Source organism: Besnoitia besnoiti, chromosome I (genome assembly GCF_002563875.1).
Source record: "Besnoitia besnoiti strain Bb-Ger1 chromosome I, whole genome shotgun sequence".
Lineage (NCBI taxonomy): Eukaryota > Apicomplexa > Conoidasida > Eucoccidiorida > Sarcocystidae > Besnoitia > Besnoitia besnoiti.
The window spans coordinates 7,398,810-7,423,272 of record NC_042356.1 but is presented as its reverse complement, the minus strand read 5'-3'; the positions used below and the strand labels follow the sequence as shown (position 1 = coordinate 7,423,272).

The window sequence follows — 24,463 nt, the reverse complement described above, 5'->3', positions numbered from 1 at the left end:
GGGATTCGTGCCCGCGCAACTTCGCGCTACCACAAAACGACAGCTGAAGACAGCCTCAGGCTTTCGCGTCGCCCTCCTGGCAGCATTTTCGCTTACCTGCGCGTATTTTTCAACGGCGCAGACCCACATGCAGAGAGAGGTTGCGGCCTTGGAGACTTGGTTGACTTTCTCGGGAGTAAAGTTGGGCAGCGAGGTTAGCTTGTGGACCTGAGCGAGGAGGCGCGGGGGGATGTGGTCTTTGTCGAAGTCGCGGAGCTGCGCAAGGAGCGTGGTTTCGTTCAGGAGCTTCTTGGCTTCTTCCCACGTCTGCTTGCGGTTCGTCAGCAGGCAGACGGCCTGAAGCACCGTTTCCACCAGCGCCGGCGGACTGACGAAAGACTTGAGCTCCTGCAGGTCTCGTTTGTCCAGCGCGTCGAGCGCGCCCAGCGCCTCCATCAGCTCGGGGAGCACCCGGCTGATCTCGCGCTCGCACTCGTCCTTCAGCGCCTGCGCCTCTCCCCGCGCTGCGTTCGCCGCCAGACTCTCTACCGCGCAGGCCTGCACAACTGCGTCCGCCTTCTGCAGCGCCGCGCAGCAACAGAAAAGAACAGAGCGCGCTCGTTCCCGAAAAAAGAAGCCCACACAAACTTCGCTTGCCCACATCCGCCTCGAGACAAGAAACAGAAACAAAGACCTTCGCCGACGTCGTGCGGGTAAATTGCCACGCGAGGTTCTTCCATATTGTTTTTCGCTGACCTTCCTGTCTCGCTCGAGGGCGGCCCTGAGATCCTGCGTGTCTCTCGTAGCCTTCTCGAGGACCGGTTGTGACTTGAGCAGCTCGCACTTCAGTCGCTCGACGAGTTTCGTCGTCTCCTCGAGGCGCGAAATGCCGCGGCGATACCGCTCCATCTTCTCCTCTGAAAAAGAAGCGAAAACACGATCCAGGCCGAGCCACTCGACAGGAGAAGGGAGACACACAGAAGATCCTCTAAAGCAGGTGAAAACACGAAGATGTGAGTGTCTCTAGAATGCCGCAGTGCCTTCTTTACGAGGACGCTGGACAACGAATCCGTTTTCAGGCGTCAGGCCACAAACGCCTTGACAAGCGGAGGGAGGAGTTTTTTGACTAGAGCTCAGGCGAAGGCGGCGCCGCGTTCGCGCTAAAAGCGACGATGTGCCGTTTGTTGTTCGTGCGCGAACAAGACGCCGAGCGCCTTCAGGCTTCCCAGGCGAGACCCCGACTTACGGAAGCCGGCCATCTGCGTGGAAACAAGGTAAAGATACGCCTGAATGAACTCCAGGTACGCGCTGGCGGTGACGTATACGCGCCGCCCAGCCTCGAGGAAGAACGGCGCAGCGGCGGCTGCAGCCGTCGCGTGGAACTCCGCGCAGAGTCTGGCCGCCACAAACGGAAAAAACGAATTTCGAGATAGTGTCAAGGAGCCAACTCATCCGGTGAAGGTGCACCTCAGCAACGGCGCCGGCAAAGACTCGAGACGAAACGCGTAAATAGACTGGCATACAGATGTCTCAGTGCTCACAGATGTGTGCACGTCGTCCTCACTGAGGACGAAAAATCGATTCTGAACTGGAGGCGTAGCGACGGCCGCACGCGCGAACCCGCTCCAGGGCCAGCCCCTGCGGGATCACAACGTCATCAGAGTTGAAAGTCGAGGGTCTCACTGCTTGTCAAAGAAAAAGCTGGCATCCGGTTTCACAGATGTTTAGGTACACTAAAGTTGGTGGGCGAGTGAAGGGGGAGGCCGCATAAATGCTTTTAAGCCTGTTCACAATGCACAGCGAAAGTGCGAAGGGCTCGCAGACAAGTCTAGATGGTGACCGCCGTTCGACTCCGAGATGATATAGTTATAAATTAACCACAGGTGCAGAAAGGCCTGTCCGCGCATAAACGCGCATCTTCAAGCACATACATATACAGTTATATTCACAACATATTTTCGTACTTGGTGCATATACTAGTATATATATACATATATATACATCTATACATATACAAATATACATATGCATATATGTATGCACGGGGAGGTACCTGCTGTGCGTTGCGACGGTGTCTGCGGGGACGGCCGCGGGCTGCGCAAGGAGGAAGTGCGAGGCGACGCCGCGGAGAGCCTCAGGGGGCCACGCGTCGATGAAGTCGACGGTCATGCAGCTGCGGAGGCTGGGGAGCTGGCGACAGCGAGACCTAAGGGACATCATCACGCGCGAATGCGCAGTCGTACATGGAGACAAGAAGCAAAGCAGCAGAAAAAAGCGAGGCACCGAAAGGGTCCACCTGAGCTGGAGCCTTGTGTGTAAGCAGGTGCGAATACACACAGCGAGAGATGCAAGCAACTACACAGATGTAAGGACTAGCCCCTATTTCCTGCTACTCTCAGTAAACTCTTTTGGTCTGCTCCGGGGTCGGCAGTGAGCTAGCTAGATACAAGGAACCGGATAAGCCTTAGTAGAATCATATAAACGACAAGGAAGTGAGTCGACTAAATTTTACAATACAGAGTTGAGCTAGGTGGATATAAAAGCGCATGAAGATGCGTGGAGATGTGCGTGGCTGTTTGTCTACGCGGGCACCGAGCTTGGGTTTACGTCTTCACTCGAAAACCGTTCTGGCAGTGTGCTTGCGTGCAAAAACGTATCTCATCTACTGAGCTATATGAGAATGGCGCGGGATCGCGACGGTCGGCGCAGACGCCAGCCTTGTGGCAGCACCTTTCACCTCGGCGTCTCAACTAGTCTCAGCTTGACTGAGGCCTCCAAATCGCCCGCCCCGCTTCCTGAGGGGTCGCGGCGCCTACCTGAACGTCTGTCCAACTGGCGAGATCGCGACGACTACGTGAAGGCGCTCGCGGACGGTCTGCGCGAGGCGCTCCCAGGCGCGGTGGGCGTCCTCGGGCTTGCAAACCCGCGGAAGGCCGGCGGCGGCCGCGACGGAGTGCCCGAAGGAGAGCGAGACAGACCCTGCAGGCTCGAGTGTGTCTTCTGCGAGTCCGCAAGCCGCCAACGGAGCCGCAGTCGCAGACGCCGCCTCCCGCCCCGTCAGGCGACCCGCGCGCGTCAGCTGTCCGCGCTCGTCGGCGTCAAATAACTCGGGAATTTCGCCTGCGAAAGGTCGAGGCCGCGCCACAGCTAGCTAGGCCAAGCCTCCATGCAGCCCCGAAGGGCGCTTATCGGTTCAGGACTTGCGCTTTGTCACCCTGTGCGCACAGTCGTCTTCTGGGACGTGCTTCGCTTGCGTCCTGCCTCTATATTGAAGTACGTTTTCGGCCTCTCTCAATACCTCGCTGAGGGGTTGTGCGACAACTATACGAATGCAGCTCCAGTTGAGGCCTACGTGGCGGCCTTCGCCGCCCCCAGAAACAGGCTCTCCGCGTCGCGCCTGCGCTGTACCTGCGGCCATGAGGCTGACGAGGTCCTCGAGGAACTCTTCGCTGCGGATCTGGGCGTCGGCGAGGAGGAAGACTACGGGCTTCTTGTCGGCGGCGATGCGCTGAATCAGGCTCTTCAAGTCTTCGCGAAACTCGGCAGGCCCGTACTGCCGCGTCACGTCGATCGTGTGCAGCGGCGCGTCGAGGGCGCTCGCGGCGATGTGCACCAGACTCTGGCGGCCTGCGGGGAGAGAAGAAACCAGAAGAGGCCAGCCCGTCTCTAAGACCAGTGGACTCCGCGTAATCTCTCAGGCTTTGAGCTCCTTTCATGTGGACAATCGTACAAACCCGCCGAGTGCAATGCCTTGCCGGCGCCCTGTCTAACCAACCCTAAACTGCAGCTCTACGGTCAACCTCCAGCGCGGCAGGGTGAGGGGTTGGGGCTTGGAGTTTAATTCAGAGCATTTGTGCCTAATGAGGCAGCTCCTGACGGTTTGATGATTGATTATTCACAAACGGCCACATGACTGAAGAAGGAAGAAAGATCGATATGGTAAATCAAGATGACTGACAGCGCCGGAAGGCATCGGGCTGCGCCTGCAACCTTAAGCGTAGGAAGACAGAGCAAATCGGCTACGAGAGGATACAGGCCAAGTCAGCGAGTTCTGGTTTCTGAGTCTTCAAAAATGCAGGCCCCCGTTGCGGTGTGAGACGGCGTTGCGAGTCCCCGCCTACCCGAGCCCTCGACTCCGAGGAGAAGCGCGTTGCCGTGGGGGAGGGAGAGGATGCGGCAGAGTCTGAGGAAGTGCCGGCGAGCGTCGGCGAAGAAAACGAAATTCTGAATCGGCTTCGCGTGCGCGGAGAGCGGCGCGCTGAGTTGGTATTCCTCCAGCGCTCTGCAACCAGACACACGCCACGGGCTCGGGGTTTGAGCCTGAACTGTGACGAAGATCGCACCTCCGCCTCATTTAGAGTTTACCTACACGAGGCAAAACTACGATTCTCATGGCACGTCTCAAACAGGTCTCCAGGCGCGGCCTGGTGCCCTGGTGCCCCGGCACGTCACAGCGGCTGCCAGGCGCCCGACATAATCAGCTACTGCAGATTCGGTCTAATGTACCATTATACTATATAGATCACATGGCTTCTTGCAGAATGTGCCAGAAGGGATCGTCTTGCCTCTCTGGAGTGCCTGTGCTGCGTCTCAGGCGCTTTGAAACGGGCGGGGGCCGCGACGCCTTCTCACCTCGCGCAGGCGTCTTCGAGTCCGCTGGCGTCGCTGGCGACCAGCCTGTAGGGGCCCGTCAAGGTCTCGCCGTTCGCAAGCCTCGTGAAGATAAAGTCTTCCTCATCCGCGATAACCGCCGCGAAGTCGAGGCCGAAGTGAAGCGACGCCTGCTCTTTGAGAAAAGCTTGAAGACGGCTGCGGTCTGCCAAACACGTGAGCCCGTCTGCGAAGCTTCGACAAACTTCATGGCGCCAGAGTCTGAACGCGACGCGCGAAAACAAAACAACAGTGACAGACTTGAACGCTTCGAGAGTCTGGCGACCAACCTTGAGCCAGGTGTCTACATTCGCCGTCGATCGGTGCCCTGAACTTTCCCTGAAGTCTCCGCGTTTGCTTCGTGAAACGGCGGGCAGCCGTCGCGTGGATCTCGTCAAGCTTCAAAGCCGATCGCGAGCGCCTTCGTTTGGGATTTAGGGTGTAGGATACTATCGAATGAAACCATGCTTTCCGACAGTAGTCTGCAGCTTCTCGGGGCTAAACTCAGCACAATCAGAAAAACGGTCTACCTATCCACAGGCTCGTGAAACAGCCTGCCCTAAACCCTAAACCCGACGCGAGCACCTGCCGCTAGGCGGCTGCCGCCGCATGCGAAGTGAACCATTTGCGGGCTAACCTCCATCCGACGGGCCTCGACAGGGACGCCCCCCCTCGAGCGCGCGCTGCAGCACTCGTGAGGCTGGAGGCGCCGCCCGCCCTGCTCTGCGCGTGTGTGAGGGCGCTTGGCCGCTGCGCAGGTGTCGCAGGCTTCGCCCGCGTTCGCTCGCTCAGGGTTTCGCCTTACCGCACGACAGTCGTTTCGTCAGGGGTCGTCTCGGGTTTCGCCTGCAGCAGGCCCTGGATCAGGTTCGCGAGACTCCGCAGGTCCCAAGTGTAGTGCGGCGTCTGCGGCGTCGGGCGCAGGAGCGCGGGCAGATTCGCAAACGTCTCGAGAGTGGCTGTTGCCAGTTTTGCCTGCATCGCCTCGCCGACGAGTGTCCCCAGCGCGCGCGAGATGCCTTCGCGAAGGAGCGTGCCGAAGACGAGCTCGAGAGACTCGAGCGCCCAACCGCCGTGCCACAGCGTCGCCGTCAGGCGAAGCAACCTGCGCACGAAAGACGACAGCAGGCGGGGGGGCGTCAAAAGAGAAAACGCGAGGAGAGGAGACGCGAGGCGCGGAGAAGCAGCAAACACGCCACAGGGAGAGAGAGGGCGGACTGCATCGAGATCCGAGCGAGAGCAGAGACAGGGCAAAAAAAAATCCAGACACGGAAAAGCGTGGAGCGTCCGTGGATGACCCCGTGCACACACATGTGGATCCAGGTGCCCATGCGCAGTTAGCGCGCACGTCCCAAACCAGCACACCATCGCGCACAAACAAACATGCAGGTCTGCGTCTCCAGCAGCTCCTCCGTTGGCCTCTAGCGCCTGTAGCAGCAGTGCAGCTCCTCGGTGTTTCCTCTTTATGCAGCGCGAGTGTCCAGCTCGGCGCTGCATGTATACACAGCTGCAGCTGCGAGGGCGCTAGCCCGCCCCCCCCCCCGCCCCGTTATTTTGCATATAACTGCATATACCACGCATATCTCTCCAAATGCCTGCCCTATATGTCTCCGCAGGAGCCGCGCGGGAGGCGTATGTGTTTGGAGCCCAACCGCTGCGTGACTCTGGGGCGCCCGCCGTGGGGTGGCGCGGCGACCAGGATGAAGCTCGTGTCTTCCACGGCCTTGAAGTTCAGGCTCTCCGTGTCGTGGAAGCCGCCGCAGTCGATGAGATGTCGCAGGAACTCGAGCGGCCTCTGGGCGCCGCTCACGTCGGGCGCAGGCATGTTGACGTCGTCGAGATGTAGTACGAGGCGCGTCTGGTCGGCACCTGGCCCCAGGGACAGCCGCCGTCGCCGCACGAGGCTGGACTCCAAGAGGCCTTGCAGCGCTCGACAGGGCGTCCGTGAGACGAAGCGCAGACTACGCCGACTCACGTCCGCCGGAAGACCGCGCAGGTACGCCGCGACGCTCACCGTCTTCCCCGAGCCTGTCTCGCCGCAGAGAAAACAGTGCATGCCGCTCTGCGGCGGAGAAGCGAGGAGACAAGCACGCGCGAAACGCATACTCCCAGACTGGGAAAGTCCGCACGGAGGCCGCTGGGCAAGACAGCCTGAGGCACTGTTCCCTCCGCCGACCCCCCCGCGTAGGGCGCAGAAAGAAATGCGAAGCCCGAAGTCGACTCGCACTCCGCTCGTGGGCAAGAGCGAAAACCGAGAAGGCGAGATGTGACGGAAGAGATGCACACGGCGTCAGATAAGGCTGGACTCTACTAGATCTAGTGTGGGACCCAGCGGAGGAAGACACGCGCACCGCGAAGAGCGCGGAAACGGGGGGCCGGAGGCTGCCCGAGCGCGATGCCCTTCCAGGGACATTCACTCGAGAAGGAACGATGGAAGTTTTGCGCTGCCTCCAACCTCGCAAGATGTAGCGAACCAATGCGGAGGCAGCCTCGGTTCGTTTGCGGCCGCAGAGAGTCCATTCGTGTAAGTTTGATTGTCCCTTACTGTGAGCATTTGGCTGAGTAGCATTTCGTGCGCCATGGTTTGTTCTGTCGGGACGAAGATGGCGTGGACACTCTGTGCGCAGTCTCCGCCTTCGTGGTCGGCGCCTTCTTCTCCTTTTGTCTTCCTCTTTTCTCTCTCTCGTCCCGTCGATCTGCTTGCTCCGCGAGCGGCTGCGCCTTTTCGCCTCCCCTCCCCCTGCTTGTGGGCGTTGTTGGAGGTGCCTCTGAGACAAATCGAAGCGTCGCCTTCGTCCTCGTCAGAGTCCGCGTCTTCACCCTCGCGCACGTCGTCGCCGTCGGGGTTTGTCGCTTCGCTGCGTCGGTCTGGGTCGCCCGGCGGCCTCTGCAGCAGAAGCGCGCGGAGGGAGACGAAGCTGAGGCTTTCGCGGTGAACTGCCAGGGAGAACAAGTCGTCGTCGACGTCGCCGATCTCAGGGCACTTCGCTTGCAGCCGTGGGCGGAGGAAGCGCGCGAACTTGGCGCGCGACGCCTCGGAGAGACCGCCCCCCAGACCCCACACCATCGCCAACGACCAACACATCGGCGCCAGCAGCGCCTCGCGCTGGTGATCGGCGCCGGAGAAGGTCTCGCCGTCCGCCAGCCAAGCCGACGTGAGGCCGCACACCGTCGAGACACGCGCAACGTCGAGCGCGCCCACGACCTCCTGAGAAAGATTTCAACAAGAGAAAAAAAGTGAGCCAGGATGCGCACGAGCAGAGGAGGAGATGTGCGGTAGCCGAGTCGCGAGCTCGCGATCTTCCCAGCGCAGAGAAACCGAAACGACGGCCTCGCTGAGTCACGAGGGCCCCCCACACACAGCACCGCAGCGAGACCCTCGCTTTCGGCACAGAGCGAAGCCGCTAAACGCGGACCGACACAGCCCGCGCGAGGCGCTCCAGCCACGCTCTCAAGGACGCTTGGATGTCAACGCCTCCCTCGTCGCCTTTCCAATGCGGCGCAGGTCTTAAAGCAGCGCTTCCAAACGCAGATCTCCGCGCAAGAGGCCGCCTCGCGCGTCTCGTCCGCTAAGCGAGTGCATGCCTTCGCTCCCGTGGCGTTCTGGCGCGTCTGGGCAGGTCGTCTGCGTCTGTGCGAGCTGCGGTGTCAAGGCAACTCGAAGTCCCTCTCGCCTCGAGGACACTGCCTCCCGCCCCCCGGAGCTGCGTCGAGGCGCAGGCCGGCCGCGTACCGTGCACTCGCTCCGGATGAAGGCGAGCGCGTCCTTGCAGATTTCCAGAGTCCCGCGAGGCAGCGAGCTGGCGAGCAGTGGACAGTCGCGCTCGAGGCGCTTGCGCCACGAGGCGACCACCGCCTCGACTGTGCGCCACTCGCGGTCCTCGAGGAAGACGACGCCGCTCCTGCTCACGGTTGCCGGCGACGCATTCGCCAGATTCTGCGCAGACCACAACACGACGCGCCGACAAGACGCCTGGTGCGGAACGTATGGCGCCCTGCGAAAAGCGCGCCACAGGGAAACCGATCCTACACCAGAAACCGTGGAAGGCGTGAGGAGGAGCTTCGAGGGCGAGGCGTCGCGCAGGCGCTCACCCAGTTGCGACAACTGGCGAAGGAGTGAGTGGCCTGCTGCTGCAGCACGGTCCCGCGCCGAGTACAGTTACGAGTCCGGAATCGAAACACCAGTAGTACAGAGAGGCAGGACAGAGGCACGCAAAACGCGCGCCAGCGCCCTCCGCCGGCGCGCCATGGCCATGGACCCTCCCACCCAGCCGCGTAAAACGAGAAACGCAAAGAGAAAAAGAGCGAGAACGAGCCTCGAGGTCGCGCAGCAACTTCCAAAGAAGCCGCGGGACAGGAATCGCATACGAGACAACGACCTGCTAAAACTCGAACGAGAGGACTGGGCCCCCTCACGTAGGAGGGGAGACTAAACAATCCAAAGACGCGCGGGCGCCACGCAAGTGAACCAAGCCGAAACGGAGCGAGTGAGACCTCTGTGTACGGGGTCGAGTGGAGTGGAGAGAGGCGCGCGCGTGTGGGCGTATGGCCAGCTCGTTTCTCGTCTGCTCGTTCAGCTCACGTCGACTTCGAAGATGAAATTTAGAGAACGCGGAACCTTCATGCGCTCGCCGTTCGCGAGGCAGAGGACGCGGGTTTCGTCGAGGGCGGAGTTCAAGTTCTCAGCCCAGGCGGCATCCAGGGGGCCGTCGAAGACCAGCCAGCGCCGCCCCGCCTCGTGCGCAGCCCTGAGGACTTCCTAAAAGACAAAAGCGACCGCGAAGAATGGAACGCGCCGCTGACGCTCGAATCAAGAAGCATGCTGACGCTCCTCCACGCGCGCCAGCAAAAGGCGCGAAGACTCACGACACCCATACGACGCTGCCGCCACGCACACCGCGAGAAAAGGCTTCAAAAGTGATCCTAGGACAAAAAGAGCAACAGATACAAAGCAACGACAGGTGGTCGTGCGGGGAGAGAGAAGACGCCACCTCCTCCAGCGCGTCGCGAGGCTGAGCGCGATAGAGAGGGAAATTGCGCGCGCGCGCGGAGTGAAATAGAAAAGGACGAAGAAGAAACGGCTCTGTCAAACTACAACAGACGGCGCTCGAAGCGACAAGGCCGGGAAACGAAATTGCGTGGGCGAGGCGAGCGCCGGTGTGAGAGAGAGAGCGACAAGGATACGCATGCAGCGCACGCCGCGCGGTTTAAGGATTAGGGTTCAAACAATAGCGAAGAGGAAGCAGCACTGAGAAGAGAGGCGCACAGCCTTTTGACTGGCGACTGAACGCGTCTGCGCGTCTGCAGGCTTGCTCCCTCTCCCGCGCACCAGGCCAACGATGCCTTCCTTCCACTCCTTCGTCGCTGGGTTGTGGCGGCCGAAGAGCGCCGCGAGCTCGAGGGCCTTCGGGTTGACGCGCAGCACAGTCGTCGCCGCCTCCAGGCCGCCGTTGGCGAACGGAGACGCGTTCTCCTCGCGCAACGAGCCGCTCTCTTCGCTCTCTAATGCTGCGGACGACCCGCGAGCGAGCTCCGTCAGCGCCGCAGCCAACACTGAGATGCAAGTCGATTTCCCCGTACCGGGATCACCCACCTGCAGAGAAATCGAAGCAGCCACAAACCTCGCCACTCTCAAAGGAAACCCCGAGAGCGAGTCACTCCTTCTGTCACACCTACACAGATGTATATATATGTGTTGGTTCATGTACCTGTGTATCTATATAGATGTATATTTGTATTTGAGGAGACATGTGAATATAGTGAGGATATTCTCTACGTAGATATGCTTCATATAAATATGCAGTTGTGTGCGTGCAAAGTGCAGAGAGAGAGGCAGGACTGTGCTGATGTGAAGGCCGAAGAACCACCAAAAATGCGAGGCCGTGAGAGCCTTAGCATCGCCCCGTTAGACGCTGACACGAGCCGAAAACGATCGACGCCTCCGCGCAGCGCTCGGCGCATGAGGCACTTGGTACTGCCACGCCCACCTTCGTTTGTCAAGCCCTCAAAGCACATCCCCTCAGAGCAGAAGGGCACTTTCTTCGCTTGTCGCGCGCTCGCGCTGTCTTGATTCGTGTGATTCTTGTTCGTTCCTTCGCTCACCACTATCACTCCTGTCCGCACAGCCTGTGTCTCGTAGAGCTGAAGCATTTTGTTTACGAGGGCGTCGCTACTGTGGAGTTCGCGTCGACGAAGCTCGGCGCCGACGGCCTTCTTCACATCGAGAGGCGGCGAGAGTCTGACTACGCACTCCGAGAAGGCGTCTGCGAGCAGCGCGTGAAAGAGCAGCGCGTCGCTCTCGCTCAGCCTGGGCAGGTGAACAGCCGCAACCGCCGAGGCCAGCAGGTAGTCCTCGTCGGACGTGTCGGGCTGCTCTTCCTTCAGCGAAGCTGCGCCAGACGCCACAGAACGAAACACACGACTCTGCGCCAACCGCCTCGCCCTGCGCGGAACGCGCGCGCCCTTAGCCGGTTCGCGCATCGCTGCGCCTCTCTCCTCGCGCGCCTGGCTCACGAGAGGCTGTTCGCGGTTTCCTCAGAGGCCCAAGAAGGAGGCGAGCCCGGCGCAGAGACGTCGACTCGCAGCGAGCGTAAGAACGCGCAGCGCGCCTCAGCGCCGCCGCGAAGCGAAAACCCGCGAACCGTGGCGGGAACGGAAAGTGAGCGACAGGGGACAGAGGGGGAGGGCGGAGGCGAAACGCAGGAAGCAGCGCCGCCGCATAGTAAACAGAAAACCAGACGCGATGCAAACTGCGTATGTGCAGTCCTGGCAGCCTTGCATGCATAGCGACCTGAATATATGTATACACCTATACAGGTACATGCATACATAAAAAGTAAATTTCTGTATCCATATCTGCAAATATGTATGTCTACGTGGTCTCGTTCCTTGCCCCGGCATCTGTGGCGTGGTTCACCTCTATCGCCATTTAGTGATACGCCGTGCTTCAGAGACAGTGTTCTGTCTTTTTTTTCACTCTCACCTGCTCGCATGAGGACGGTTTTGACGGCTCGCATGCCAAAGTCGTAGTGCGGCCGCGAGCTCAGCTGCTTCTCCGCGGCCTCAAAGAGCGCCGCCATCTTCCTCGCCAGCGTGCCAGCAGTGCGAAAGCCGCTAAAGGCGCGGCACACCGCATCAGAAACTCGGAGGAAATCGTGGAAAATTGGGACACTGACGTCGGTCGCGACAACGCGGGGCGACGGGGCTTTGCCAATACTCGCCTTTACGCGCTCTCAGGAAGAAATCGACTTGAAGCAAGTCTACTAGATTTGGCTTCCATCGCCTAGCCGGCTTGACGCGAGGAAGCCCGTCCTCCTTCTCTGCTTTCGCGGCCGGCGCACGCGGTTTTAGACGTTCATAGAGGCTAGCTACATGCCGACAGAGAGACAGCGCGATATACGCATGCAGGATTCCTCACAAAAAGCATATATGTATAGGCGCATGCAGGCGTGTAGAGATACAGAGCGGTAGCTCGCTCTACAGACGCAGAAGCGTGGAGAGAAGCCGGAAACTCTAGGATTCAGGCTGTCGGGGAGGGGTGAGATGTTCCTCTCGACACTGAGATTTGAGTATTCGCGGGCGCGTGTACAGATGGAGAGTCCCTTTACGGCAGACCGGATGTTTGCGGAATCCGTCGTCAACTTGCGTCGTGCGTTGCGGAAAACTCATAGGTCGTTCACGGGGGGGTACAGGGCATTCCAACTACGACAACGCCGCGAGGATGGATGCATGTCATGGTCGCCGTGTGATGTGCATGCCAAACGCATCGGTGAGGCAGTCGGGGAGGCATCCAGAAAACGAAACTCCATCGAAACTCGATAGTTTTAGCGTGGATTTACCTGGCGAAAAGCGTCACTTCTGCGATGCGCGCGAGGTCGGGCGTGACCATCGCCACGGGTCGGAAGAGCGACTTGAGGTTTTCAGGCAGCTCCGCTCTCCCAGCGTAGCCTGGATTTATCGAAACGAAAATACCGTATCTGAGAAAGACTCGCAGAAACGCAGCACACTCGTTTAATGCAGGCCCCGCTTATTGATCTGTGAGAGTGACCACAAAAAGAGAGTCAGAGAAATGGAAATCTCTGCATGTAGCTACACCTATTTCTTGCTATCCAGACATGCATACAGAGACATATATATGCATATACATATGCGTGTAGGGATACAGCGAGAGGTATGTATACGTTCAAATAGAGAGACAAACGCATGTGCATTTATCGCGAATTCAAGACACTCGTAGGAGGGCTGGGGTCGGCATATCACTGTGTGATGTGCCGACGAGTCTGCGGCACCCGCCTCAGTTGACTCCGCACTTCTCGCAAAACTTTTGTGCGTGCGTTCTCCATTAGATCTAGTTAAAAGGTGGAAAACAGAGCGCGTCGCGAATTTACGCACTCCCGCGCGCTGGAAGCCCAGTATTCGCGCACAAATTGCTTGGATTCTACGCAAGTCGATGCGTCGCGAGAGACGACGCTCTAGCGCTGCCGTTGCTGGACCACTCTACACTTGATGCTCTAAACAGGATGGCCATAAAAAACTCAAGAGAACTCGGTATGTTGCATAGACTTAGGGATCCGCTTTTAGTAAGTATCGCATGGAGTCGGGGAGGGAGAACCTGGCGTCAAGCGGAATCTCCTCGCCCTCGAACTCGAAGACCTCCAGGTGGGCTCGCAGCGCAGTCTGAATTTTTTTAATTTGCTGCGCGACGACGGAGAGCACCTCGACATCGATGCGGTTAAACTCGTCGAGACAGCCCCACGTGCCCGCCTGCGCAAAGCCGCTGAAGAGCCGCGCCATCATTCGGAAGTCCAGCTCCCGCGAGCAATTGAAGACGACGCACGGAAGGCCAAGAATCTTCGCTAGATCCTTTATTGTCTCGCTCTTGCCTGCACGCGAATGCACCCGCAGCAGCTCAAAACCAAGCCCTTGTGCGACATACAGCTGAATGGATATATATATGTATATCTACATATATATAGGAAGATAGATAGGTAGACAGGTAGAAAGATAATAAAGATAAAGACAAAGATGAAGACAAAGACGACGATAAAGATACAGATTCAGCTAGATAGATGTATTTGGGTGCGGGACCTTTTAGTCTTATCAGAGCGGGTCACACACGCGCATATACATGCATGTACCCGTCCACATGTATGAAGACATGTGCACTCCAAGACCGCGCGTTGAGAGTGATGTGTATTTGGCAAAGAAAAGGCGGCGAACAGAAAACCGTTCGAGCGGCCGTTTCTCTTTGCATCAGGAGTGTGCCCTACGGCAAATGCGCAGTGTCCATTAGCCAGATGCGCGCGGTTGAAGCTCCCACGCTCGATTCAGGATTCGTTTTGTTTTCGTTCAAGCGAGCTCCGTGTCACGCCTTCTGAGCCCCTGAGCTGCCTCAGCCCGCCGGCGAGGCGCTGAGCGTCTCCAGGCTTGGCTCGCTGCAGCTGTTTTAATCAGCTCTAGAGACGAGTGAGCCGGCGCGTCGTCGTCAGGCCTACCCGTGCCCGCAGGTCCGCTGAGCGCTCCACCGTACGCGAGGCGAAGAGCGCTGGTGAGCGTCAAGAAACACTTTTCAGTCAACGGCGTGGAAACCAAGCGACTTGCGTTGCCCAGGAACTCGTAAGCGTACTGGAAGCTGTAAATCGAGAGCGCAGCCGTCCCCAGAGCCAATCCCACATGGCAATCAGGAGACTCCTTCCATATAAATATATATGTAGAGAGAGTGGGACGCATATGTATATGTATATCTGCATATTCATTATATATAAATATAAACACGCACAGGCAGGGTTCCTGAGCAACCGCGCCGTGGTAAATCAATGCGCAGCAGAAACCTACATATTTATATGTATATATATGTATATGTATCTATGCTGGCGCTTGAAAGTGGACACGTGCACGAGTGAAGGCAGTGGCTGGCCCGTTGCTTCAAGGCATCAGGCGCTGAGCTGCGGCTGTCGCGAGCTTGAGGCGGAGGCTGGGCGCGGAGAGTCTCTCGGTGGACTGCGTACGCCATGTCGTGGTGAAGGATGAAGCAGTCCTGCGCGTCGGCGTCCCAGTAGGCGCGCATGTGTCGCTGCCAGCAGAAGTCCGCCGCGGACGCGCATTTGGCTTCCTCGAGGCTGACTACCACGTCTCTGCGATGGAGCAGCTCCACGATCAAAGCCTCGACCTGAGCCCTCTTCAGCGGCAGCGCCTTCCGCCTCCGAAAGGAGACGAGTCTGCGGGCGCGCAGAGGACAGCGAGAGGACGACCCTCGAAAGTGAAGAGAGAAACACGTCTCCCACAATAACCTGGCTGAAAAGTATACCAGTTAAGAGGAAAGACCCGCTACTACATGCAGTATCCTTCATGTAAAGAGATATTTCGAGTCAACCGGCGCCTCTCCATGCAGCGCCGCCACGCGCGTCGCCCTGTCGCGCGCCCGTCGAGTGCGCGTATACCGTCCTCGCGCCCACCTGCTTATGTTGCATTCGACTGCGGCTCGACACGCAGCGACATTCTCTGGGCGGCGCACGCCTCGCCTCCCTGCAGCATCGCTGGGGCGGCGCTCGACGCCGCGACTGGCGTCCGCCAGCGCGGCCTCTTCGCTGTTCCGCGCCCGCTCCTCGTACTCGGTCTTGTCTCTGTCCAGCGCTCTCTCCACCTGGGCCGTGAAGAACAGCGACTCGACGAGCGCCACGCACTGCGCCGGGTGCGCCCGCAGCCACTTCAAGTAATTCTTGTCTGCGGTCCCGGCGCCCAGCGAGCTCGCGCGCTTCGCGTCGACGCTGCCTCGCACGCAATCCCCCTCTGCGTGGGCAAGCCCCTCGAACGGATTCCCTGAGGCGCGCGAGACGGGCGACTCTTTCGCCGGCGGGAGCGCGGCGGGGTACTGCTGCATTGCCTCTTGCAGCTGCGAGTACAAAGCGACCTGCATGCTCTGCTCGACCTGCCGAAAGAAGCGCTCGGGGCTCCGAGACGGCGCGGCGAACTCAGGAAACTGAACGAATTCTCCGGCGGACGAAAGCAGCCCGCTCGCGACCATCAGCCGGGCGCCACCCTCCGCCGTCTGACCCAGGAACGACACGGCCGCGGAAGAACGCGACGCCGGTGCAGCGGCGCTGCCCTCCTCGTCGCCCTCCTCTGTCTCCTCTTTGCCCGCGTCCTCAGGGCCCAAGAGGTCCGGATCGAGCTGCGGAGGCGGGCGCGCGGGGCGGTCGCCCGCCCCCAGGAGCCCAAAGCGAGCGCGGGCTACGTCGCTCGTGCGCCGGAAGCGGGGCGCGAAGGCGGCGGACGCTCGCGGGCTCAGCTGGAGCGACCCGCCCGACCGCAGGGGCGGCGGCCGCGCGCTGCCTGCAGCGGAGAAGACGACGCGCTGGATGCCGTCGAAGCACTTGGGGACGTGGGTCTGCATGGCCTCTGGCGAGCGGGCGGCGAGGACGCAGAGAAGCTCTTCGTTTGCGAGAAAGTAGAAGCGCGGAAAGAGCCGGCGCTTGGTCTCCAGGTAGGCCTCCATGCTCTGCTGCATGCGCTCGATCACGAGGTTGAACTGCTGCAGCGCCTCGAGGAAGCCGGGTGCCGTGGCCGTTTCGACGACGTTCGCCGTCTCTGTCCGCAGGCGGCGCATGGTTCGCGCCCAGAAGGCATTCATCTGTTTGAAGGCCGCTGCTTCGCTCGGCAGCACGCGGTCGAGGTCGCCCTGCGCGAAGACACCCTCGAAGGAAATCCACGCGCGCTGGAAGACCACCATCTCGCGCAGCACGCGCAGCGTCAGCGCCAGCTTCGCCCGCCAGGCGTCGACTTCCGAACGCAGCGCCGCGACGTACGGCGAGAAGAGCATCGACTGCACCGAAACCGCCAGCTCCTCGAGCTGCGCGGAGACGTCGCTCACGTCGTCGACGATGAAGCAGTCCTGATTCTCACCCAGGGACTTGGTCGCGAACTCGAGCTGCTCCAGCGCGCCGCGGACCTTCGTCAGCGTGGCCTCGAGGGCGAGCTCCGCCGAGGCGCACGAGGAGATCTCCGCAACTGCGTCCGCCTCCTCAAACACGCCGCCTTCCTCCAGCTCCTTCAGTGTCGGTCGGCGGTCTCGCAGGCCGCCCTCGAGCCGCAGAAGCGCAAAGATCTTCTCCCAGTGTCGCGGCTTCAGGGCGGGGTTGTTCAGCGCAATGATCGTCGGCAGCCGCTGCCGCCAGAGCTGGACGCGCTGCTGGAGAGTCTCAACGACGGCGTCGTTGCTCTGCAGCTCGCGCTCGAGTTGCTGCAGCGTGTTCGCGAAGTGCTTGACCCGCGCCTGAACTTCCTCGCCGTTCAGCTCGGAGACGTCTTCCGCACTCCACTGCGTCGTAGACGTCTCCCACTCGTAGGCGCAGGCCCAGAGCTTTAGCTTGGGTTTAACGAGTTTCTTCGCCGCCTCGGTGTTTTTAAAGACGAAGGCGCCCTCGGGGTTGAGCAGCTGCTGGGTCTGCTGCAGGGCTGCGGCCTTGGCGTCGAGGGCCTGGATGCGCCGGTCATACTTGTGGAGCGACTCGAGAACGGCGAGCGCCGCCTCTATGCGCTTCACGTTCAGAAACTGCTCTTCGGAGAGGTCGCTGGCGACCGCCTTCATCTCCCTCTCGACCTGGTCGCTCTTCTGCTTCAAGTCGGCGAGCATCTCGTCCATGTGCCGGCGGATGTGTTCCGCGGCGCCCAGCAGTTTCTCCTTCTCGAAGAGCAGCGCCTGCGCGTTGAGGTTCTCGAGGAGAATCGTGTCTTCGACCGCCACGCGGACTTGGTACTGCTTCAGCAGCGCAAACATGTCGTCGGCGGTCGCCCTGGCGTGGTCCAAGTCGTCGATCTGCCGCCGCGTGTACTTGTAGGTCTTCACGAACTCGGCGAAGGGCAGCAGCTTCGCCGGGCGGTCGTCCAGCGCCGCGTTGGTCTGCTCGTACCGGACCACAGTCTCCCGCAGGTGCTCGCGGGTGCGCTGCAGCAGCAGCCGCTTCAGGGCCGCCAGCGCGTTCTCGGCGATCGGCGCCAGCGCGCTCTTCAAGCTCTGCGCTTGAATGGAGAAGAGCCCAACGACGTGCGTCGGGTTAAGCTTCTCGAGGCGCGCCTGGAAGTCCTTCATCGACTCCATCTCGTCGCTCAGTTCGTCGTGCGAGCGAATCCCCGCGCAAAACGCCGCCTCGTCCCAGGCCTGCCCGTAGTCGTGGATCTGCCGGTAGACCGCAAAGTACGCGTCCGCGTACCGCCGCGCACGTTCAAAGTCTCGCGTCAGGCGCCGCTCCACGTCGTCCTTTATGCGGAGAAACGCCGTGGCGCTCTCCAAAAGCCGGTCTACCGGGTGCCTGTCGCCGAGCTTCACAAAGTCCTCGTAGAGCCGACTCGACGCGAAAAACGGCACGCCACCCACTATGTTGACTGCACCCTCCCACAGCTCGCGGAGGGCGCCCTGGAACTGGTCGAGGCTCGGCGAGAACTCGACGCCTGGCGACCGGCCGAAGTGAACCTGGACACGGAACAACTTGCTGCACGCATTCGCCTCGCCGAGGCGCTCGCGCAGGCCGAGGGCGGCCGCAGTGACTGCGTCGACGAGCCGCACAGCCACAGCGGTGTCCACGAGGCGCACGAAGTCGCCGAAGCGCGCCTCGTCCGAAAAGGCTAGGCGCAGCAGCCGCGCGCGCTCGCGAGCCTCCTGGAGCTCCTGCACCATGCTCTTGCTTCGGCTGCTGGCGGCGACCTCAAGCGGGTCGTCATCGGGAAGCAGCGTCGCTTCGTGGAGCCGAGAGAGGAGCCGCTGGAGCGACTTGTGAACCAGATGCTGGAGCGCCTCGATCGCCTTCGCCGAGCCGGTCTTCACGTCCGAGCGCGTCGCGCTCTGCAGCGCGCAAAAGGTGCTCAAGTCCTGCAGCTGGCTAGCGGGGGGGACCTGGATCAAGGTGACGCTGCGCAGGCGGGCCAGGATCCCGAGGACTTCGAACAAGTGCTCGACGAAGACCGGCTTCGCGAAGAAAAGTCGGCGAGTCAGCTTCGCGCGCTGCCGCCGGTAGGTCAGGCGGCGCACGTTATCGCGCCACGACGAAATCAGTTTCCTCTGCAGGAACGTCTTGAAAAAAAGCATCGAGCGCAGCACCGAGAACGCAAACGCCTGGTGGGAAAAATCAGAGAGAGTCATGTACTCCGACGGCCGCCCCGGGCAAATGTGCACGATCCCCGTCGCCGAGATGGTGAAGTGCTCGGGTTCGATCTCCTTCTCAGGCACCACTACGAGGCTGTACTGATCTGCTTCGTCCTCCGCAGCCTTCTTCCGGTTGCAGTAGAGAAACGTGGTGCTAGTCGTCGCGCCGTAACGCGAGAAAAACGCGATCGCGTCCTCGCCAGTCGCCACGTGCTTCAGCGCCTCCTCCGGCGAGTTCTCGCTCCGCGGAGCCTGCGCCTGGCCGTCGGCGCCCACGAGGCCCTCCGCCCGCAGGAGTAGCTGCTCGCCGACCGTGGAGACCGACGCAGTTGACAGCTCGGTCTCTGTCGTGGGGCGTTCCTCTTGGCTGGGCGAGGCGACGGGCTTGCCTTTGAAGGTTCGCCCCCCGCCAGCCGCCGCCTCTCCAGAGGGTGCCTCGGCGTCGCTCCGATTATCCGCCGTAGCCGCCACAGCCGCCGCAGCTGCGCTAGTCTGCGCGCGGCTGCTCTCCGAACGTGCACGCCGCCGGCCCTCCAGGAAAATTCCGCAGAGCGTCGGGAAATACGTGGGGACTCGTAGCCGCTCCGCGGCCGATCCCGAGCCTCCGCCGATGCCCGCGGGCCCCCGGGTCCCCGGGGTCGCCGACCCCGCGACGCCATGTGCCTTCGGGGGCGGGCCGCCCCCCCGCGGACGCTGGCGCGCGCGCCCCGACCCTGCCGCCCCCAGGGCGGAGGACGTCAACTCGCGACTCCGAGGCGATGGCCTCGCGCGAGCGGCAGGCGACGCCGCAGGCGCGCGAGTGGAAGACGACAAACATAAGCCGATTCGATTCGCGCCCTCCAGCGGCAGATGACGCACCGCCGAGCCGAGCAGCGCGGCCGCTGAGGCGGTTGAGGGAGAGGCCGAGGACGGAGTATAGAATGCGAGACACGAAGAGGAGGAAGCGCCAGCCTTCGCTGGGGCTCGGGAATAGCTCGACGCAAGCTGGAGCCTCCTCGCCGGCTGCGGAACTCGCGTCGCAGGCGACGAAGCACGCCGGATCCGGTAAGCGGGTTTGAAGTAAAGGGCATTCTCGGAGAGGGCGCCGAAGATAGCTGCGCTGCGAAGCGCCTGCGCGACAAGACTGCCATCGTCGCCAGTTTGCGAGGTCGCGGAATCGTCGTCTCCCTCCCGACTCGGGTCCTCCAGAGGTCGCCCACCCGCCAGAGCGGGCCACGCGCCACAGGCCCCAGCAGACTGCCCCAGGCTTGGCTCAGGCGAGAGGGACGAGTTCTCCAAGGCCGCCTCAGCTCCGCCTCTCTCTGCTGCCGCGTCGTGGGCAGCCAACCGTCCCGCGCCGCCAGACACATCCGCTGTCTCCATTCCTGTAGACAGTGTGAAATTCCCGGAGACGCTGGAGTCCACGGCAGACGCCGGAAGTGCGGCAGGCGGGCCTCGCAAGGTTGCCGCCGGCCCCTCGGGGAGGCGCGGCGCCGCGGTCGTCGAGGCGTCGAACTGCACCACGCGTCTTCCCTGCTCTATCCGAATGACGCGCGCGGCCAGTGGCGCACCCTGCGGGGTTGCTTGTCTGCGATGAGGACTCGCCGCCTGGAGGCAGGATGGCAGAGCTGCACCGCCTTGGGCGCGGGGCAGCGCCCCCCCAGCCGTCCCTGGCCTCACGCCTCCACACGGGGAGCCGGAGAGACAGTTTGAACCGGGGTTCACGCGGGCGGCCTGCGCGCCAAAGGGCCCGCGGCCTGCGGGCGTCGAAGGACGCCTTTGCCCCCCCGTGGAAGGCTCTCTGCGGACAGCAGACGGCGGCCGAGAGCCCACCAGGGGCGGCAACGACGACGCGGGCCTGCCGCCCCCTGACTGCGCTGAGGAGTGGGGACTGGCGGTGCGTAGTGAATCGGGGCCGAGTGCCGACGAGGGCTGGGCGCGTGCAGCAGAAACTGAAGGCGCGGAAGCCGCCGGAGACGCAGAAAGAGCGGCAGGGAGGGTCTCCACTGCGGTTGTGCCTGTGGGGGGGCTCGCGCGGTAGCAGGTGGGTACGAGCGCGCAGGAAGACGGCGACTCGGGCGGGGGGCTAGAGCCGTCTTTGGTGGGCAGATGGAGAAGGCCAGGTCGCGCCGGAAGCGAACATCTCGAGGCCGCTAAAATATCGTGCGCGTCAGCTGCCCCCGTCTGCAGGCTTCCCCGCTGCAGTTCCTCATGGTTCCTGGGACTTGGGGAATTCAGGGGCGAACTCGCGGCGCCGCCGGCGCGTGCAGCTCGGAAGCGCGGAGAAGCCACGGAGCGACGAGAGCGAGGAAAGGGCCCGTACAGGGGACCCGAAGGAGACCTGGGGCTGCCAGGCGTTGCTGGGCTAGGCAGGCCGGAGGCCAGATCGAGGCGAGGAGACGCCATATTCAGGAGCTCTCTGTGCGGCTGAGGCATGTGTGTGATGTCGGTTCACCTGCGTATCGATGAGCGGAACATTAACGGACACATATCGTGCGCGCGCCTTCTGTTTATATTTGCTGAACAATTCGTCACGCAGATGCCTTTGCGGCAGTGCTAGTCTTGAGTGGAGGGGGCTCGTCATGGCAGATCAGGGTCAGGTGAAACAGCGACGCCCATATAAAGAAGGAGAGAGTCTACAAAGGAAACAGCTCCTGTTATACATGACGTGTTGTGCAAGAAACAGGCGCTCCATGGGAGGATGCTTGACACGAGTGAAGACAAGAGAGCGAGGGGGGGATCCCGATGTGTGAGGCGTCTCGACAGGAAAAACAAAACGGGGACGGTCACGGAGGAGGGCAGAAGCAACCCCGATGCAGTGGGCTGCTCGAGTGCATACGTTAGGTCGTGGATAACGAGTCATCCGAGAGGAATCTGAACTCATAAGTGGCCTCTATCGCGCGCAGAAAGGCGGTGATCCTTCTCCACACACCCCACTCGAATGACAAGGGTTTGCCTTTTCACAAGAGCGAGCACCTGTCACGCCTCCAGCGAGGGTCGAGACAGCACCAGCTGGGAAACACCCAGTGGGTATGGCATTGAACCGCATGCGCAGCTCTTGGATTTTAGACGGATGGGCACCAGGAAGCGCCGACGAGGTAAAAGACAGACGAGAGTCGCGAATCGTGAACGAAGAGGGAGTTGAACTCTTTCAGGAGGGAGCTGCGCCTTAGAGAACAGTGTCACAATACTTTAAGTTCCGCAACAACCAAAGAGGGGAGTCAGTGTACACTAAAGACGAAAAGGCCGCGCCCCGATTAGGGTTGAAGGATTTTCGCTGAGTTTCACTGGATAGCGAAAGGATAGAGGAACCAGAGTATAAAGCGAAAGCGAAAGGGTTTTCCGCATGAATCACTGGCTGAGGCGTTGAGGCTGCGGTTACTGTTGATACATGTGGTGTTTCCTTGCCACCAACGTCTTCTAAAATCGCAAATAGTTCAGCTTCTCTGAAAGGCACCATAAGATGCACAAGTCGACGCAGATGCTCTGGGCGGCCCTTCCGGCCAACGACAAAGATCGCGTTCGGACAGATCTTCATCAGCTTTGCTGCCTTATCGGTTTTGTTGCAATCGAGTCATTTTTCCACGCAGTGACTGCGACCGGGATCTCGGCGTTCAGTAAGCGTTCTTGAGTTCGTCGGCCAACAGCTGTTTTCGTTCCAGCTCAAGAACAGCCACTTTCAGAAGAACGCTTTAGTATGAGTATTGGTGGCGAATGCTGGCAGCTTCACTGTGAATATCAGCGGGCAAAGAAGCTCTGCGAGGGCAACTGATCCACGCACACGTCGATGGGCGCAGGTTTTTTGTTCGAGGTGGTGAGCTGGAGACTACGGAGAAAGATTCAGGCCGTCGTTTCCTGCTCGTCGATCTCCCGTCTTCTGTTTCGGTGTCCGAATATTGTAAATGCAGGATGATGAGTTGGATATGTGCATGGATACCTCTCAACCAAATAATGTAGGCAGTGTGGACATGTGTGGAACAGGCAGGGAGTCGCCAAGCCGTCCCTGTACGAGTTGCCGAGCTCTACCGAGAAGGAATCGGGCTGCTTTTGCGCTCCTCTACCTTCCTTGGAGTGTTCGTCGTTGCTTGCACAAGCATGCGTGAGCGACTGTGAAATGGATGTGGCTCTCTTGTATAAACGGTCCCACACGGCCCCTCCGGACACAAGTTCTTCTGGGAGCAGCCTCTTGCCGTTGGCGGCTCCAGAGTGCAACCTTTCCTGTTGATGAATCTCTGGAACTGGCAGTCACATGCCGGTGGGCTGCATCTCGCTTTTTTCGCATCGCCAATTTTGTGCGTGCTCACTGTCAGCGGACAGCCCAGAGCTCGGCCGAAAATTTCGAACGAATCCACTGAGGATGCGTACTCCACGCGGGAAAAAAGCAGTACATCTGGAAGCACATAATTCACACTCCTGGGTAAGCGACTGATGTTTTCACAGTACAGCAGACAGACTCGGCGGGACGTTCATCTTCAGTCCAGTTTGGTGCGGCATGCACCTGCTGAGAGCGCCACTGCAGCGAAGGCAGACGGCCCAAGTGTGTACCTATTATTGCCTCCTGTAGGCATACTCCATCGCAGATCTTACTCTAATCACACTTCTGGAACAGAACAGATTCCGCGAAGAAGAAGTGGCTCGCCGCGACACAGTTACTCTGTTGATCGCGAATTTTGACACCCCATGCATACACGATGCTTGTGCTCAACCCACACACGCATTTGGGCTGCCCTTACCAGTCAAGAAGTTTAAACGCATAACGCTCTTGCTAGATGTTCATTTCGATGACACACATCCAGGGAGCACTACGGGCTCCCTATCTTGTTTCCACTGGAAAATTATACAGGTCCTGTTGCAATCCTAAAAGCCCGAGGTGGCTGCATCGCCGTTGTTGAGAATCTACAGCACTTACAGTATTGTGACGTCTGCTTAGTTGGGTTGGACGGACATGCTGTCAGTTATGGAACAAGAAAAATGAGAGTTCGAAGCCTGTGTCTGCATCGCTTCGCAATCGTTCACCAACGGCTTCAGTTCTTGACCGCCCTTCCGGTCTACTGTCCGCTACGCTGAACTATGAATTACTTAACTAGCTGCCATTCCTGCCTCGGCGAGGTGTCGACCCCCGTTTCGGCGTGCCTGATGCAATTCTGTAGAATGAAAGCGCGTCATTTTACATGTATCTCCCCCAGTCCTGTGTGACTGCTTACTCGCGGTTTCGCTAGAGCCAGTCCGGGTGTTCGAACGCTCCTACACGATGGAATGTAGAGGCCGCAGAAACCAGGCGGCTCCGAAAATCATGACAGTCCGGTGTCGCGGCAAACTTGTGACGCGGCCTGGATCCGGAATACCTCGATTCTCAAACTACCTGAGATAATGCTGTCAGACTGACCGGTGCCGCGTGCGAATGATGCGCCTCTGCGAATGCTGTATCCGAAGACGCGCCCTACGACAGCGCATGTCAACTTATGGCTCGGTGTTCGTCACTCGTGTGAGCAGTCCGCACTGACGGGTACCTGCAGACGCTGTCGAGTCGTCTGCTTCATTCTCTTGCGTTTTCGGCCTCAGTGCTGGGGCCTCCAGCGTTACCCCACGGCAACCCCCGCGAGTATCCTGTCTGCAGTAGCCGGGTGGAAACGACAGACGAGACAACCCAACGTTCCCACACACACTTGCGTGCCATGCGTACAAATATGAAGGCATTCACAGATGCGCATGGAGGCA

General features: G+C 60.3%; 1 protein-coding gene across 1 annotated transcript in view; it reads right to left on the bottom strand.

Moving 5' to 3' along the window:
* Nucleotides 1–21,181, bottom strand: part of BESB_010430 (uncharacterized protein) — a gene marked incomplete at both ends in the record, with an annotated part of 33,715 nt that extends 12,534 nt beyond the window's left edge. Inside the window, 21 exons of the mRNA XM_029359797.1 lie at nt 97–558; nt 736–896; nt 1,226–1,374; nt 2,033–2,185; nt 2,796–3,099; nt 3,388–3,606; nt 4,101–4,261; nt 4,612–4,851; nt 5,435–5,734; nt 6,282–6,691; nt 7,175–7,837; nt 8,363–8,566; nt 9,212–9,388; nt 9,959–10,222; nt 10,732–11,018; nt 11,612–11,742; nt 12,468–12,605; nt 13,241–13,511; nt 14,124–14,260; nt 14,637–14,846; nt 15,084–21,181. Of these exons, the coding sequence (XP_029222710.1) occupies nt 97–558; nt 736–896; nt 1,226–1,374; nt 2,033–2,185; nt 2,796–3,099; nt 3,388–3,606; nt 4,101–4,261; nt 4,612–4,851; nt 5,435–5,734; nt 6,282–6,691; nt 7,175–7,837; nt 8,363–8,566; nt 9,212–9,388; nt 9,959–10,222; nt 10,732–11,018; nt 11,612–11,742; nt 12,468–12,605; nt 13,241–13,511; nt 14,124–14,260; nt 14,637–14,846; nt 15,084–21,181 (11,139 nt within the window). The remainder of the gene's footprint in view (nt 1–96; nt 559–735; nt 897–1,225; nt 1,375–2,032; nt 2,186–2,795; nt 3,100–3,387; nt 3,607–4,100; nt 4,262–4,611; nt 4,852–5,434; nt 5,735–6,281; nt 6,692–7,174; nt 7,838–8,362; nt 8,567–9,211; nt 9,389–9,958; nt 10,223–10,731; nt 11,019–11,611; nt 11,743–12,467; nt 12,606–13,240; nt 13,512–14,123; nt 14,261–14,636; nt 14,847–15,083) is intronic.
* Nucleotides 21,182–24,463: the final 3,282 nt, after the last annotated feature.